The following is a 17,907-nucleotide window of genomic DNA, read 5'->3' as shown; positions in this document are numbered from 1 at the left end:
CTGTTGGTGGATGAGACTCGGCCATAAAATTAGGGGGAGTAGATTTAAGGTAGAGATTAGGAGGAGCTGTTTTTCCCGGAGAGTAGTTAATCTGTGAAGGGTGAGGGTGGATTGGCCATGCTAAATTGCCCCACATGGTCCAGGGATGTGCAGATTAGGGTGGATTCGCCATGTTAAATTACCCATAGTGCCTAGATATGTGCAGGTGAGGTCTATTCGGGGGATAAATAGCGGGCAGGAGAGGAAAGGGAATGGATGTGGGTGGGTTACCCTTCGGAGGGTTGGTGTGGTCTCATTGGGCCGGGTGACCTGCTTCTACATTGTGCGGATTCTCTGAAGGGAAAGGATTTTTGCAAACTGTGCAGAACAGTGCGGTTCGTCAATCCGGAGCAGGCGCAGTGCGGAGCCGCCGTTCGCCCCGCCCCTTTGGCTCGTCACGCCCTAACTCGTAGGCCGTCGCTCGACACTTGCTCCTCCCACTGTCCCGGCTGCACTCCGCCTCCGTACCCGCCTCTCGCTCCACCCAATCGCCCCGCCCCTGACCCCAATCGTCTCTCCGCCCTATCGCTCCGCCCCCTACTCGCTGTTCGCCCCATCGATGACGTCACAACGCGGAAGTGGCTCTGCTCGTTTCAGAGTAAAACCCTTTCGCTGAGCAACTGTTCAATCTAAGAGGGAGAAAATCTGTTCACTGGTAGTAACTGGAGTGAATCCAGGGAGGGAGCAGACTCTGCAAACTCAGGTATGTGTCTTAATTGCCCGGTTGAGGAGGGACGGAAGGATAGGGTGGGGCTGTTTTCCCCAGCCCGCGCCAGAATCTTAGGGGTAACATTATAGACTTTTATAAAATCATAAGGAGCACGGATAGGGTAAATAGACATGGTCTTTTCCTTGGGGTGGGGGAGTCCAGAACTAGAGGGTGATTGATTTAGGGTGAGGGCGGCGGGGGCGGCGGGGGAGGGGGCGTGGAGATTTAAAAGAGACCTAAGGAGGCAATTTTTTCACAAGGTTTGGTCGGGTGTGAATGTGTGTACGGAATGACCTGCCAGAGAAAGTATGGAGGCTGGTATCATTTAAAAGGCATCTGCACGGGTGTATCAAAACGAACGGTTCAGAGGGCCAGGAAACACGTGCTGGCAAATGTCACGAGATTAATTTAGGATATCTGGTCAACACAGAATAGTTTGACTGAAATGCCTATGTCTGTTTCTGTGTGTATATCTCTATGATTCTGGCTTTCCAGTAACGTTTGCCACGTCTGTATGTTCTGTTTCTCTCTCTGGTGTCGGTGTTAATACCTTGAAGTCTCATTATGCTTCCCTTCCCGGGGACATTAACCATTTCTTGAGGTTGTTCCTCAAGAAGCTGCATTGCAGGCTCATCCTGAATTGGCACACTTTATTTTGCTTTCCAAATCAGACCTGCTCACTCTCAGCATTATGCCAATGACGTGAAAGATATTAACTTTCAGGTGGAGTTTCAGAGAGATAAGCCTTGACGTTTTTGCTTTTCTGCACTTGTAAAATCCTGAATCAGCACCTTCAGGAGAATTACTTAAAGTGGAGTGAGAACAGAGGGGGAGAGAGAGAGAATGGGATGACGCTTTCTGTTTTGTGGAATAATAAAAGAAAAGAATGTTCTGCAAAAAGCAGAACTGACAGTGATGACTTAATATTCTCTTTTTACAGCATTTGAAGATCTGAAGACAAGAAGTTTCAAAATTAACTGTAACGTCAACTCTCCTGCTCCTCGGATGCTGCCTGATCTGCTGAGCTTTTCCAGTGCCGTACTTTTTGACAGTGACTCTCCAGAGTCAGCAGTCTTCACTTTGGTGTCAATGTCTGACGGTCACTCAATCCATCAGGACCACAACGATTTTTTACTGTGATTCTGTGAGAAGGAGCAAAGCTTTTTGGTTCCTGTTTGAGTACATTTCCAGTATCAGTGGGACTGGATGAGAGACCTACTGTTGCAGTGCACTGAGTGTGTAGCGTGTAACAGCTATACCGCCTGTTAAGAGGAAATCACGGTGCGAAGGGGCTCTACACGCATTTGTGTGCGGCTGAAGCTTCGGCCATGGAGAAATCTGAGGAATCCCGCCCTGTGGAGAAACCATGGAAGTGTGGTGACTGCGGGAAAGGCTTCTGTGTCCCATCTGCCCTGGAGACTCATCGGCGCAGTCACACCGGAGAGAGGCCCTTCAGCTGCCCTGAGTGTGGGAAGGGCTTTACCCAGGCCTCTGCCCTGCGGACTCACCAGCGGGTCCATACAGGGGAGAGGCCGTTCCCATGTCCCGAGTGCGGGAAGGCTTTCAGCAATTCCTTCAACCTCCAGACCCACAAGCGACTCCACACTGGTGAGAGGCCGTTTTCTTGCTCCGAGTGCAAGAAGGCATTCAGACATTCCTCTGACCTGCTGACCCACTGGCGGGTCCACACAGGGGAGAGGCCCTACAGCTGCCCCGAGTGTGGGAAGGCCTTCAGCAATTCCTCCCACCTGCTGACTCACCAGCGGGTCCACACAGGGCAGAGGCCGTTCACCTGCCCCAAGTGCGGGAAGGGATTTAGTCAGGTGAGCAACTTGTGGAAGCACCAGCGTCTCCACACTGGGGAGAAGCCCTTCAGCTGCCCCGAGTGCAGGAAGGCCTTCAGCAATTCCACCACTCTGCTGACCCACCGGCAGATCCATATGAGGGAGAGGCCATTCCCCTGCACAGAGTGCGGGAAGGCCTTCAGCAATTCCTCCATCCTGCTGAGACACCAGAGGGTTCACACAGGGGAGTGGCCCTTCAGCTGCCCTGAGTGCAGGAAGGGGTTCAGCGATTCCTCCAATCTCCAGACCCACCAGCGGATCCACACTGGGGAGAAGCCCTTCGGCTGCACAGAGTGTGGGAAGGCCTTCACCCGCTCCTCCCACCTGCGGAGGCACCAACGAGTTCACGTGCCATCACAGGGTGATTGGAGGAGCAACAACTGAGTGCCATTAGGGACTGGACTATCAACCCAGTTCCGGGGACTCCTGAGTTTGAATCCAGCCATGGCAAGATCACGGAATTGGAATTCTGTCAGAAATCTGCAGTTCAGAATCTGATGATGAAACCGTTTTTAGGGTGGGGGTCCTATCTGATTCACGCATACTCTTTTTTTTTAGGGAAGGAAACTGCCATTGTGGGAAAGGATTCATTCAGTCACCCAGCTGCATCCTTTACCTGGTCTATCCTACACGTGACTCCAGATCCACAGCTGTGTGGTTAACACTACACTGCCCAGCACCTCCCCTCTTTTCCTCCCCCCCCCTCCCCCCCCTCCCCCCCCCCCCCCCCCCCCCCCCCCACTCAGCCCCTGGCAGATGAGCAGGGAGAAACTTACTAGGAGACAGGGTATGGGTTGAAATTGCTGCGTGAGGCAATACTTCCTCCAGGTTACGGCTGTACCAAGGATCCAATTACAAAGGGACAACTCGGTGATGACCAATAGTAAAGAAAGTGAGGTAGGATGGGGGAGTGAGGAGTATGTGTGCTTTGACCTTGAGCTGTTTAAAAAGCAGCTACTTTTTCTACACCTTTTTTAGATTAGATTAGATTACTTAGTGTAGAAACAGGCCCTTTGGCCCAACAAGTCCACACCGCCCCGCCGAAGCGTAACCCACCCTTACCCCTACATCTACATCTACATCTACATCTACCCCTTACCTAACACTACGGGCAATTTAGCACGGCCAATTCACCTGACCTGCACATCTTTGGACTGTGGGAGGAAACCGGAGCACCCGGTGGAAACCCACGCAGACACTGGGAGAACGTGCAAACTCCACACAGTCAGTCGCCTAAGGAGGATCTGAAGCTTTAACAAAGTTGGGTCACAATAAAGATTACCTGAACTTACCGTGGGCTCAGACTCTCATTCAAAGTTTTGAGCTCCAAGAGGATTTTTGTTTTGAAGCTGTTCATTTCTTTCAGCCTCCTGCACTAAGTTTGCAATGTTGTGTATCAGATGGAGCAGTGAATGGGTAGCTAGTATCATTAGAAAATGTAAATTTTTCAGGAGTGCAGGTACTGTGTTGTTTCATTGGCATTGTAAAGTTTACTGGGAGGTATGCGCTGTGTTCACGAGAAACCACTGGGGTGGATAAAGTTAAAAATCACACAAGACCAGGTTATAGTCCAACAGGTTATTTGGAAGCACTAGCTTTCAGAGCGCTGCTCCTTCCACAGGTAGCTGTGGAGCAGGATCCTAAGACATAGATCTTATAGCAAAATTCACAGTGTCATGCAACTGATATCTTTTAGAATGGGTTGCAGGTTTCGGTTCATTAATATGTTACTCCAAGAACAACATCTAAGTCATGTTCTTGAGATGACTTATGGTTTTATATTTTAAAAAAATAGTGACATCTCAGCTCCCACAATACATTAAAGTTGTGAGGTTCGAGTCTGTCAGTATCCCAATCTTGAATTAGACTCGTTCTGTTTTTAACGTAGGAATATATAAAATATTACATGGATTGACTGCTTGTAGATTGTGTGCTTTGTGAGCAAAATTGAAAGTATCTGCAAATATAATTCTGCCAATAAAAATTCACTCCATAGAGTTGTGTGTGTGTGTGTGTGCATGAGTGTGTGTGCGCATGTGAGTTTGTATGTGAGAGTGCATGTAAGAGTGTGTGCATGCTTGGTTGAGTGTGATGGAGTATAAATCTGTGAGTGTGTGAGAGTGTTAGGGTGTGCGTATATGAGAGAGGTATGAATAAAAGCAAGGGGTTGCATTTTGCTAAAACGAGGAAGGACAAGGCTTGTATAGTTAAAACAGAGACGTAAGAGGATTCAGATACATAGTGATGCAACCTGCAAAGAACTGGTAGACTGGATGGTTAAGAAGGCATTTAGCACCATTGCCACCCAGACCCACTCCCTTACTTCATATTTCTCATAGCTAATGCCCCCTACCTTGCATATCCTGAACAATAAGGGTAATTTCGCATGGCCAATTCAGCCTAACCTACACCCTAATCTAAAAACTACCTTCTCAAGAATGTAATTTAAATGCACAACATTTCTAAGAAAAATGTCTGTCTGACTCAACACTGGGACCCAGACAGAATTCACACCTATTGTTAGAAAAGCTCTGCATTTGAATGACTTTCTTGAGAAGGTAATTAAAAACAAGTTCTGGAATTAACATGCCAAAGAGCAGAAACCCATTCTAAAAGATGAAAGATTTAATCTAAAATTGTTTAATATATGACATCTCCATGACACTGGACTCCTTTGGCTATAAGTTCCATGAACATGATCTCATTCTCCACAACCAACCTGATTAAAGAGCGGTGCTCCAAACGTTAGTGTTTCCGAATAAATCTGTTGGTTTATAACCTGGTGTTGTGAGATTTTTAACTTTATCCATGGGAAACACGTGTTGTGGGACTGGTAACAGTTATTTTGTGATCTGTTTCATCTGAAATTTCTCCTCTACGCAGACATGGGTGAGCAGTCTGTTTTTGTGCTTTTGTGAGAGATCAGGCTAGCAGCTTTTAAATCCTTATATTCAACAGCACAAGAAAACTGTAGGTCAGCAATCGTATTTCAAGTGTGGTACTTCCAGCTCTGGTAGTCCTGTTGGGTCACCCGAGAGGGAGGGAGAGAAGATGTCACATCTAAAAAGCAAACCGAAAGGTTTTTGTTGGTTCTACACTCCGATGAGACTGGATACTGATTTTAATGGATCAGAATTGAACACTACAATGGAACACCTTACATTTCAAGAACGTTGAAAGGGCAAATCAAACTGTAACCTTGAAGAGATATGCTTCCATTTCTAACCTTGGATGATCCAAATGAGACATTTTTACTGATCACTCCATTTCAGAGTGCTGCTCTTTCATCAGGTGGTCATGGACAATAAGATCATGATCACAGAATTTATAGCCAAAGGAGTTCACGGTCATGGAGATGTCCTTCACTAAACAATTTTAGATTAACTCGTTCATATTTCAGAATTGGCTTCTGTTCTTTGGTACATTAATCCCAGAATTTGTTTTAAATTACCTTCAAGAATGTCATTAAATGCAGAGCTTTTCGAACAACAATGTCAGTCTGACTCGATATTGGGACACCGACAGACTTCACACCTATTGTTAGAAAAGCTCTACATTTAAATGACTTTCTGAAATGGCTGATCTTTAACATTGAGAATAGTTACATTGATACTTTCAGACTTTAACAATGTTTCTGAATATATGTTCACTTTTTGAAAAGAACTGCTGAAATCTTTCTGAAACTTGCATCGAAATGTGCGCAGTTAGACAGGCTGTAAAGGATGAATGGCCTAATCCGAGTTTTGTGAAATTGATTCTGACTATGGAGAAATAGATTCATAGAGTTGTAGAGCACAGAAGCAAACCCTTCAGTCCCGACAACCAAATATCCGAAATTAATCCAGTGAGCCATTTGCCAACATTTGGTCCATATCCCTCTGATTCTTTTCTATTCATGTCTCCAACCAGACGCATTTTTTTCTTTTTCAGCTAATTGATGCTGGAGAAGCATTAAATCTTTAAAGGATTTCCTGAAAAAAACTTTTATGCAAGATTTGGCTCAGTGGTGGATTTTCTAAAGCTTTGCTATTGTAGTTGTCAATTTGTTAAAAAGCTTTCAGTGTTGTTGTCCAAGGCAGAGTAAATATTCATTTAAGATATAATTGAGATATATACATTCTTTACAATGTTTGTCCATCATTTAGTACATTGAGCATCATCTTTTTGTGATTCAACAGATATGATTTGAAGTGAATTCTGCAAGATACTTTTGTAATTTATCGAACTTTGCTTTGTGTTAAAGATTTCCTTTGTGACATTTTAATTAAAATATCTCAATATATAATAATGAAACAGCTAATTTATTCTGAAATTATTTCAATTAGTTGGTCGATTGCCAAATAATAGCTGCTTTACTGTTGTAAATATTGATACCCAGGAAAGCTATTTTGTTTAATATATTTCCTTTGTAAAGATTTTATAAAATGATTGTATTTACATATGAAATAAAATTTGCAGTGTTTTATTAAATGGTTGAAGGTAACTTTGCACTTAATTGTTCCATTTGGGATTAAACATAGATTATTTATGAAAATCATATTCACAATTTATGGTGAGTGTATTAACAAACAAATGTTGCCATTTGCCATTGAATTGCCTCAAACACAATTTGAAATTCTTGAATGAGTTGAATAACTCACTGTGAATATTTATTGCGCATTTCTGAAATTCTCTGCACTGCCATTGTGCTTGGTTAAACAACATATGTATCCCTCCTCATAACTTTGTATTTCTTTGATATTTCATTTGCTATTGCACAAATAACTTCATCAAATGCCAAAACATTTTTTAGGCTGTGAATTTTCAGTCTGGTAATGTTATTCAGTTGTGAACAATCTGAAGATTAATTTAAATACATATAAAAAAATTAAAGAGATTGTGATAATAGAAAGTCAACATGTAGAATTGCCAATGAAACGTAAACCAAGGTTGCTCTTAATTTGGTACAGACTAAATCGCAATCAAAATAAGTAGAAATAACAGCATTGTGCACAAACTGTTTGTCGTGAGTTCAGAATTTTTCTGATCATTTAATTCTGACCATGCAGTGATGGCACCGCCATGATCTGTTTTATTTGTTCATGGAACGTGAGCATCACTGGCAAAACCAGTAGTTTTCATCGTCCCCGCTTTCCCTTGACTGATAAGCACACAGATATGAATATTGGGTGAGGACACAATGAGGTTGAGTTGCAAGGCCTACTGTGGCATAACAAATTGTGCTGGTTTACACTGCACCCCGACAAGACAGATTTTGGGAGAACAAAAATTGGAATTCCTATTTAAATATTGATGCTCCCATTTATATCTCAAAAGGATTTTGTTTGCTCCATAAATTTGTAATGGCTCTTTTGTGAATTATTTCCCTGCATCCGCATATATCTGGAATCATTTTCTTTTCAAGAATTTTGTATTAACGTTTGCCACTTACTGGTGCCATCACCCCTTCAAGATCATTCCAAATCGTAATAACTTGCTTACTTTCTTAAAAATTAAATCTTCCCCCGCGCCCCAGCCCAAATCCCTTTTCCTATAAAGTGGCTGCACTATTTCAAACATGGTCATGCTTTCTAAATATTACCATGTACTTTTAATTATGAGATTTCAACGTGTCTTTTTAAATATAAAAATGTCCCTTCAAATGTAGTTATGCCCTTTAAATGTGTTGTGTTCGTCTAAGCGCAATTAAGATATCCATTTGAAATGTAATCTTGTCCATTTCAATCTATTTGCTGAAATAGCCCGTTAAATGTCCAGGTCCCTTTTAAAATGCAGATTTCCCGCTTCAGGGAGCAGCAGTTGTAGCGCGAGGTGTCTGTTACTTGGTGACGGTGAGGCTCCCCCGGCCCCGCCCACCCCCCTGAGCTGACGTCACGCGGGGGTGAAGGCGGTTGGGAGGAGAAGTCGCTCGAGCGGGGAAGGGGCGGCCGTTAGGAAAATGGCGCCGTGCGGCCCGGGGCAGACACCCGTCACTGGGCACCGCCGCCTTCCTGGTGCAGCTGCTGTGTCACGGCCACACCGCCCGGCTGTACAGCAGGTAGGAGCCGGTGACCATTCTGGAGGCGGATGTTCCTCAGTCATTGAAGGGGTAGGACCCTGTTGAGAATGGTTAGTGAAGTGTGTGGTGTACTAAGCCTTATTAACATGGATATAGTTTATAATTTATCAAAGTATACATTTTATTATTTAGAATGGTAGAGATGTACAGCACGGAAACAGACCCTTCGGGCCAACCCGTCCATGCCAACCAGATATCCTAAATTAATCCAGTCCCACTTGCCAGCACTTGGCTCATCTGCCTCTAAACCCTTCCTGTACGTAGACCCATCCAGAGACCTTTTAAGGGCTTTAATTGTAGCAGCCTCCACCACTTCCTCGGGCAGCTCATCCCATTCACGCACCTCCCTCTCCATGGAAACGTTGCCCCTGAGGTACCTTTTATATCTTTCTGCTCTCACCCTGAACCTAGGCCCTGTAGTGCAGACCTTCACCCCCTACACTAGGGAAAAGACATAAGAAATTTCTACCTTTTTTTTCTCCTATTGGCATTTGGACACTTCAGAATCTGTCAATAATACCAGCATCGCCACTGAGCATATTGCATACGTTCCTCTGTGTCAACAAGCATTGCGCATGTTCCTTGCTTTGGGTGTCACCCTTGTTCAGGACTGGGGGGTGGGTGTTGGGAGAGCTGCAGAACAAGGGTGTGCTGGGAGCAGGGTGGTGAATTGGGGATAGGTGGAGACAGGTAGAGAGTACAAACTGGTCACTGGGAGGAAGGAATCTGGTTTGTGGCAGGGAGGGTTGGGAATGAGCCTGGGAAGGGATTTGAGGAGTGGGGAAGGAGGTTATTTGAAATTGGAGAACTCAGTGTTGAGTCCTCCAGGCTGTAGGCTGCCCAGGTGGAAGATGTGGTGGTGTTCCTCCAATTTGTAGTTTGGTTTGTTGTGGCAATGGAGGCGGCCTAAGATGGTCATGTCAGAAAGGGAGTGGGAAGGGGAATTAAAATGGGTGTTGATTGGGAGGTCAGGTCGGCCTCTGCAGACCCAGCTGTGACTCTCGGCGAACCATTCCCATGTTTACCCTCTGTCTCCCGAAGACTACAATTGGCAAACACATGGCAAATACAATACCCCAATGTGAAGTTAGAGCCTTTGCGGTGTTAAAAAAATGCAGAAAAGAGGTGCATTGTTTAAATGGTGACATATTGGGATATGGAGAAAGTGAGGACAGCAGATGCTGGAGATCAGAGTCGAAAAGTGTAGTGCTGGAAATGCTCAGTCAACATTCGACGAGCAGGAGAGTTGACATTTCGGGCACGGGCCCTTCATCAGGAATGACGTGTGGATGTACAAAGGGGCCTCAGCGTCCTTCCACAACAGTCAATGCCAGTTGTCAGGTGCAGCGAGCAATGCAAGTGGTATATTCGCAAGTGGAATTGAGTTCAGAAGTGGGGATGCCTGCCTACAGTTAGGGAATTATTGAATATATTCAAGGTGGAGTTCATCTGATTTTTGAACTACAAAGAGGAGGATGTTTATGGGGTAAGGTGAGAAAATGGCTTTTAAGACCAGTACAGAACAGTTATAGAGTCATATAGCATAGAAACAGACCCTTCAGTCCAACTAATCCATGCTGACTATGTTCTCAAACTGAACTAGTCACACCTGCCTGTGTTTGGCCCATATCCCTCTGAACCTTTCCTATTCATGTACTTATCCAAATGTCTTTTAAATGTTGTTACTTTACCTGCATCCACTACTGTGTCGGGATGTTCATTCCACACACAAACCACTCTCTTTTTTAAAAAAATGCTGCCCCTCAAGTCTTTTTAAAATCTTTCTCCTCTCACCTTCAAAGTTTGCTCTCTAATCTTAAAATCCCCACATGTGGGGAATGACACCCACCATTCACCTCATCTACCCCCCTCATGATTTTATAAATCTCTAAGGTTACTTCTCAACCTCCTGTGCTGCAGTGAGAAAAGTCCCAGTCTATCCACCTAGATGTAGGTAGATTTAATATCCAGTTATGTAGGGGACTTTGGTGGAAACTGGGAATTCATTGCACTGTAGGGATGAAACCCTCCACTATCCAGACATTTCTGCTGGTGGATGAGACTAGGCCACATAATTTGGAGGACTGGATTTTGGACAGAGATGAGGAGGAACTATTTTTCCTGGATAGTAGTCAATCTATGGAATTCTCTGCCCAAGGAAGCAGTAGAGACAGCCTCATTAAGTATATTGAAGACACAGTTGGTTAGGTTTTTAAATGGTAGGTTAATTAAGAATAGTTGAATAATGCAGGGAGGAGGAGCTGAGACGATAGATAGTTTTACCATTATCTTAATGAATGGCGGATCAGGCTGGATGGGCCAAATGGCTTACTCCTGCTTGTATTACTATGAAACTATAACCCTGCCTTTCCCATGACTAACCCACCTAACCTGCACATCCCTGGACATGATGGGCAATTTACCCTGGTCAATCCAAATCAAGACTGGTGATCAATGTATTGATGTGGGAAATTAACATCTGAGAATGATAGAAAGGGACAAGGAGAGTAAATATACCAGCAATCAAAACTGGATTCTGAATGATCACAAAAATGGAAACAAAAAGTGGTGTTTCAACATGTGTGCTGCACTGTAACAAAAGTAAATGAATTGTCTGCACACATTGAAGAGAATAATTATGATCTGAGGCTCCTCACAGAAACATGGCTTCAGGATGACAAGGATTGGATCCTGAATATCGAGGGGGTAGTCAAATGGGAAGCTCGGTAAAGGTAGAGGGTTGCCATGGCTAATCAAAGCACTGACCACAGGGTAGTCTGGTGTTTGCTCTGATTTCATGTCCTCATTTCTCTGTCCTCTGATTTCACTGTTCCCACAGAATAAGATGTCAATCTGTTCTCAGCTCTACTGGATTTCTGCTGAAGCTTTTACCCCCACCCCCTCTTTTTTTACACCTTCTGGAACAATAAATTATTCAGTAAGTCAATCAAAGTCCAATGCACAATCTCCCAGTCTCTCAACCAACCAGACACAAAAGTATAGTCATAGCAGGGAATCAAACAAGAAAAAATGAAACAACAACAACATGAGAAATAAATCGGTGCTAGTGCATAATGTCTGTTCATTAGGAAGCAAACCAGAAATAGGGCTCTCCCAGGATTCTGATTGTGCCCAACTTGAGGATCCTCTCTCGCTTACATCTAACTGTTAGTACCCAGCTATGATTGACAATATTTTCACCAGAAATGAAGCATCTTATCAAATAGAGATAGACATGTACTGCACGGAAGCAGACTTTCTTTCTCTCATGTGCGCATACACACAGAAGTCCATGGGGGTGAATTTTTATTTGCAGATACATCCTATTTTGCTTAAAAATGCACAATCTGCTGGCAGTCAATACATATAATATTTTGTAAATTTGACTTTGGAAATAGAATCAGTTTGATTCAAGGTTTGGACTCTGACCTCACATTTAATGCATTGTCTGAGCTGAGATGTCATCTTTTGTTACACAACCTTAAGTTATGTTGAGAAGTGCCTTACAGGAAGTTGGAAATTTACATATTAATAATGCCTGCAACCCATTTGAAAACATGAAAGACTTAACAATCCAGGTTTGTTCAATATATCATTGCAGTGTCCTGCCACTGAAATGTTTTTCCATAAATTCTGACCCTTATGATCTTATTCTTCACAACCACTTGATGAAAGAGTTTCGTGCCGAAAGCCAGTGCTTCCAAATAGCTTGGTGTTATGTGATTTTTAACTTTGTCCAGGTTAGGGTGGATTGGCCATGCTCAAATTACCCATAGTGCCCAGGGATGTCCAGGTAAGGTGCATTAGTCAGGGATGAATGTAGAGAAATGGGGGTAGGGAAGTTACTTTCTGGAGGGTCGGGTGGACTCGTTGGGTCGAGTAACCTGCTTCCACACTGTGGGGATTCTCTGAAGAGAAGAGAGATTTCTGCAAACTATGCAGGGCAGCACAGGTGTCTCCATGTGAGTTTGTGCATGAGTGTGTTTTTGCATGTGTGCTTGCTTGGTGAAGTGAGTGTTATGGAGTATCAGCCTGTGCGAGGGGGAGTATTGGGGATGTGTATGTGTCAGAGAGTATGTGCATAAGAGAGGCGTGGATAAAAGCCAGGGGTTGCATTTTGTGAAAACAAGGAAGGGCAAGAGGGTCTGTAGAGGCTGACCAGATGTCCCAGTCACCACCCATTTTAATTCCTCTTCCCTCTCCCTTTCTGACATGACCAGCTTTGGCCTCCTTCATTGCCACAACGATCCAATCCACAACACCTAATCTTCCACATGGAGTTCTCCATCTCCCAACTCCCTTCACGGCCTCTGCCCCTCCCATTCACTCTTCCCTGCCACCAACCAGATTCCTTCCTCCCATCGACATCAGGTTGTACCCTCTGTCTTCACCAATTCCCACTTCAACACCTTGCTCCCGGCACCCCTTTATCTGCATCTTGTCCTACACCCATCCCCCTTCCTGAAGAAACACTTGAAACGTAGACTTCTCCACCTCCTGATGCTGCCTGGCTTGCTGTGTTCTTCCAGCCTTCTGACTGTCTACATTGTCAATCGAGACACAGTCTGTCCCCCTCCCTGGATTCACTCCCTTTCCATTCAGTTGCTGCAAGTCAACAATTGAACCCCAGAATGAAAAAAAATTGAAAACGTGGTTGATAAAAGAGAGTATTGTACTCAGATGTTGGACAGAGGAAGAAAGTTACAGTCTGGAGTGACGCTCAATCTTCATTCAGAGAGAGGAGCAGCATCTGTAATCAAATAGAGTCATAGATGTATAACTTAGAAAAAGACGCTTCACTCGAACCTGTCCATGCGGAGCAGATATCCTAATCCAATCTAGTCCCACTTGCCAGCACCTGACCCATATCCCTCCAAACCCTTCCTATTCATAAACCCATCCAGATGCCTTTTAAATGTTGTGATTGTATGAGTGTCCACCACTTCCTCTGGCAGCTTACTCCTTAAATGCACCACACTCTGCGTGGGAAAGTTGCCCCTCAGAACTCTTATGTTTCCCCTCTGACTGAAAACCTATGTCTCTAGTCTCCAGTCTCTTTCCCCCCCCCCCCCCCCACCCCCCACTGACTCTCCAGGGAAACAACCTTGTCTACTCATCCTATCCATGGCCTTCATAATTTTATAAACCTCTATAAGGTCACCCCTCAACCTCTGACCCTCCAGAGAAAAAATATCCCTGGCTTACTCAGCCTCTCCTTGGAGCTGAAAGGGGCAGTACAGAGAGATCTGGGTGTTGTTGTATACCAGTCAATGAAGGCAAGCATGCAGGTACAGCAGGTAGTGAAGAAGGCTAATAGTATGCTGGCCTTCATAATAAGAGGGATTGAGTATAGAAGCAAAGAGGTGCTTCTGCAGCTGTACAGGGTCATGGTGAGACCACACCTGGAGTACTGTGTGCAGTTCTGGTCTCCAAATTTGAGGAAAGACATTCTGGCTATTGAGGGAGTGCAGCGTAGGTTCACGAGGTCAATTCCTGGAATGGCGGGATTACCTCACACTGAACGACTGGAGCGACTGGTCTTGTTTACCCTTGAGCTTAGAAGCCTGAGAGGGGATCTGATTGAGACATATAAGATTATGAAAGGATTGGACACTGGCAGCAGGAAACATGTTTCCGTTGATGGGTGAGTGCCGAACCAGAGGACACAGCTTAAAAATATGGGGTAGACCATTTAGGACAGAGATGAGGAGAAACGTCTTCACCCAGAGAGTGGTGGCTGTGTGGAATGCTCTGCCCCAGAGGGCAGTAGAGGCCCAGTCTCTGGATTCATTTAAGGAAGAGTTGGAGAGAGCTCTCAGAGATAGTGGAATCAAGGGTTATGGAGATAAGGCAGGAAGAGGATACTGATTAGGAATGATCAGCCATGATCATATTGAATGGCGGTGCAGGCTCGAAGGGCTAAATGGCCTACTCCTGCGTCTATTGTCTATTGTCTATTGAAACCCTCCAACTCTGGCAACAGCCTTGTTAATCTTTTCTGATCCTTTTCAAAGTCTCACAACATCTTTCCGACAGAAAGGAGACAAGAAGTGGATGCAGCATTTCAAATGTGGCGAAACCAATGTCCTGCACAGCCAACTCCCAAACTCCCAACTCCCATACTCAATGCTGCGACCAATAATGGAAAGCATACCAAACACTGCCTTCACTATTCTGTCTACCTGAGGCTCCATTTTCAATGAAGTATGAACCTGCACTCCAAGGTCTCTTTATTCTGCAACACTCCCCAGTCAGTCCTGCCTGGATTGCTTGACCAAAATGTATTTCTCTAAATTAAACTCCATCTCCCATTGGCCTATCTGATCAATGCTAATTTATGATGAACTCTTTCTCTCATTTCACAGAAGCTGAAAGTCTCTGTTCCTTCATACCCTCCTTTGATGCTGCCTGACCTGTTGTGCTTTTCTAACACCACACTCTCGACTCTGATCTTCAGCATCTGCAGTAATAATTTCTCCAACATTTCCAGAGTCTGCCCCGCCCCCCGGATTCACTCTCTTCCGTTTCAGTTGCTGCAAGTCAACAACTGAAGCCCCGAATGAAAAATAAATGGAAAAAGAGGGTGAGAAAAGAGTGCCATACTCACAGATGTTGGACAAAGGAAGGAAGTTACAGTTTGGGGTGAAGCTCAATCTTCATTTACAGAGAGAGGAACAGCAGCAGCTTCAGAATGACATGGTCCGCCTTCCACATTCAGACAGTAAGGGGGCTCTGATTGGCAGGAGGATAAGTTTCCTTCCAGTCCGACAATGCTCTCCATTGGTCCATGAAGATCGTGAGTCGTTTCCGGGGACAGCGCCGAGCATGCAGTTTTTGCTGACACCGGCTAACCCGCACAGACCTTGCTGACACCGAGGAGCATGTGCAGTATGCTCTGGAGATGCTGCTGTTATTGACAGATATTAAGTGGTCAAATGCCAGTCGGGAAAAAAAAAGAGTAGAGCCACAATTTTGTTCTCCTGTAGCTTGACATAACCGTACATGCTCGTCACTATTTCTACGCGAAGGTCCTCCAGCCTGTGTTTGCCCTGGATCACAGCATCCAGAGCATCTCAACTTCTGCAAATCGAAAGACAATCCCAACCCTTGGAAGAGAAGGGGGAGAAACAGAACAGACTTGAACGTAAAATTATTGTAGTGCGATCACTTCCCTTAAGCATGAATAGAGGTCATCAGCTGTCCGTGAGCTTGTGGCGCAACGGTAGCGCGTCTGACTCCAGATCAGAAGGTTCCTTGTTCAAATCATGTCTGGCTCACTACACTCAACTTCTTACATTTAAAATCAAGAAATGAGTACGTTCTTTCCGTATATCGGTCGTGTCAAATCTTCTTTGCGGAAACTTTTGATCACACGTGAATCTTTGCTGTCAGTTTGAGTTGTGAACACTGTGTCAGGGAGGTGGTGTGCCCATTGTTTGGGTAAATGCTCAGCTCCCCGCAATGTGAGAAGTCGAACACAAACTGTTCATTACGGTATTTAAACACACAGCCGCTTCGTTTAGTTGGTGACAGCGCAGTGTGAATAACATTATACCGATATTTTAACAACATAATCAATAGATTCCCATCCAGGTTTTAGTCACATCAAACTGCCACGTAATGATGTTATGGCCTCAGTAAACTATAATAACGTGAAGATCGCTGGGATGATTTTCTATATCCGACTGCAATATAAGCACAGATCATTGTTTCCAGTTTTGGTGGAACAAAAGACGTCGTATTGGTGGATAATTACAGTTAGTGCAAACACAGCTAGCTATCGATAAATATTAATCCTGTTCACTTCAATGGCCAAATTTCAATTCAGAAACCAAGTGCACTTGGCTGTTTGTAACAGAGACAACATGACAAAATGGCTCATAGTAGGAGAAATGGGACATTGAGGAGAAGTGAAATGTTTGCTTTTGGTCACCTCCACAATTGTTAGAAAAACAGGTTGAAAGGATTCTTAAAAGGTGGCTGAAGTAGTGGTTTGGCATAACACTTCAGACAGCGCAAAGTGGAAGACCACTTTCTAGTGGAAGAAAAAGACATTCCTTATTTCTGAAAGAACTGGGAAACAGAAGAGGGAATGAAATCTGACTTGGGAGCTATTTCCTATTTGTTGAGGATGTTGCTTCATCACAATCTTGGTTTAGAGCATAAGCTCTTCATCAGGAATAAAGGGTGGCCCAAGGGGGCTGAGAGATAAATGGGAAGGAAGTGGGGCTGGAGGGAAGGCAGCTGGGAGTGCAATAGTTAGATGGTGGGAGGGATTAATGGTGATAGGTCAGAGATGAGGGTGGAGTAAATAGGTGAGAAGCAAGGTGGACAGGTATGACAGGTCAAGAGGTTGGTGTCGAATTGGAAGGTTGGATCTGGGACAAGGTGGGAGAGAGGAAATAATGAAACGGATGAAATCTGCATTGATACCGTGTGGTTGGAGGGTCCTAAAGCAGAAGTTGAGGTGTTTTCCTACAAGTGTCAGGTAGCAAGAGTTTGGCAGTGGAGGAGGCCCAGGACTTGCATGTCCTTGGTGGAATGGAAGGGGGAGTTAAAGTGTTCCGCCACAGGGCGGTGTGTCGGTTAGATTTAGAGTCCCAGAGTTGTTCCCTGAAATGTTCCGCTAGTTGGCGTGCAGTTTCCTCAATGTGGATGAGACCATATTGCGAGCAATGGACATAATCTTATAAATAGATTGCATAAATCTTAGCTTGCCAGAATTATTTTCTTTAATTAAATTAAAGAATTTTTTTATTCAATTGGATGACTGCATGAAAAGGTTTGTTGGTCAGATTTGAATCATCACACCCAAATGAGACGATGCCATGAATATCAGTGAACTGCTCTTTTTGTTAAAAACCACAAGTTCTTGATTTATTTTCACAACTTACTGATATTCACATCTGCACATTCAATGTCAAACTCTGACATCAGAAATGACATGACACCATTAATTTTGACTTACAATATTCAAACAAACAAATTAATAGCACACAGTGAATCGCAAGTCTGATTAATCTGAAATGAAATTTGACCAAAAAAATATAAAATCAAGATGGGAGATAAGAAATGGGATAAGGGCAGAAGGCAAGAAATGCAGCATCATAGAAAGTGCTCCTCCAGAGAGTGCATTTTACCAACTAGCACTGCTAAATATAAACACTCTGATATGATCCTCCGTTTTAATGTAAACCATAGCCCCATACAGTAGGTACTATTAAAATGAGTTAAAAATACAAGCCTTGAGCATCATG

The 17,907-nt window shown here is 44.2% G+C and overlaps 1 protein-coding gene across 1 annotated transcript; it reads left to right on the top strand.

The window, feature by feature from the left end:
• The first annotated feature begins 608 nt into the window (after window positions 1-608).
• On the top strand, window positions 609-3,883 carry LOC140460671 (uncharacterized). The gene is made up of 2 exons (XM_072555303.1): window positions 609-742; window positions 1,689-3,883. Exon 2 carries the CDS (start codon window positions 2,077-2,079, stop codon window positions 2,974-2,976), a length of 900 nt encoding a protein of 299 aa, XP_072411404.1. The 5' UTR covers window positions 609-742; window positions 1,689-2,076; the 3' UTR covers window positions 2,977-3,883.
• The last annotated feature ends 14,024 nt before the right edge of the window (window positions 3,884-17,907 follow it).

Source organism: Chiloscyllium punctatum, chromosome 36 (assembly GCF_047496795.1).
Source record: "Chiloscyllium punctatum isolate Juve2018m chromosome 36, sChiPun1.3, whole genome shotgun sequence".
NCBI lineage: Eukaryota > Metazoa > Chordata > Chondrichthyes > Orectolobiformes > Hemiscylliidae > Chiloscyllium > Chiloscyllium punctatum.
This window is presented reverse-complemented; position numbering and strand designations above follow the sequence as displayed.

Coding starts and splice junctions, on each gene's coding strand:
- LOC140460671 (XM_072555303.1), top strand. CDS start 2,077: ATGGAGAAATCTGAGGAATCCCGCCCTGTGGAGAAACCATGGAAGTGT.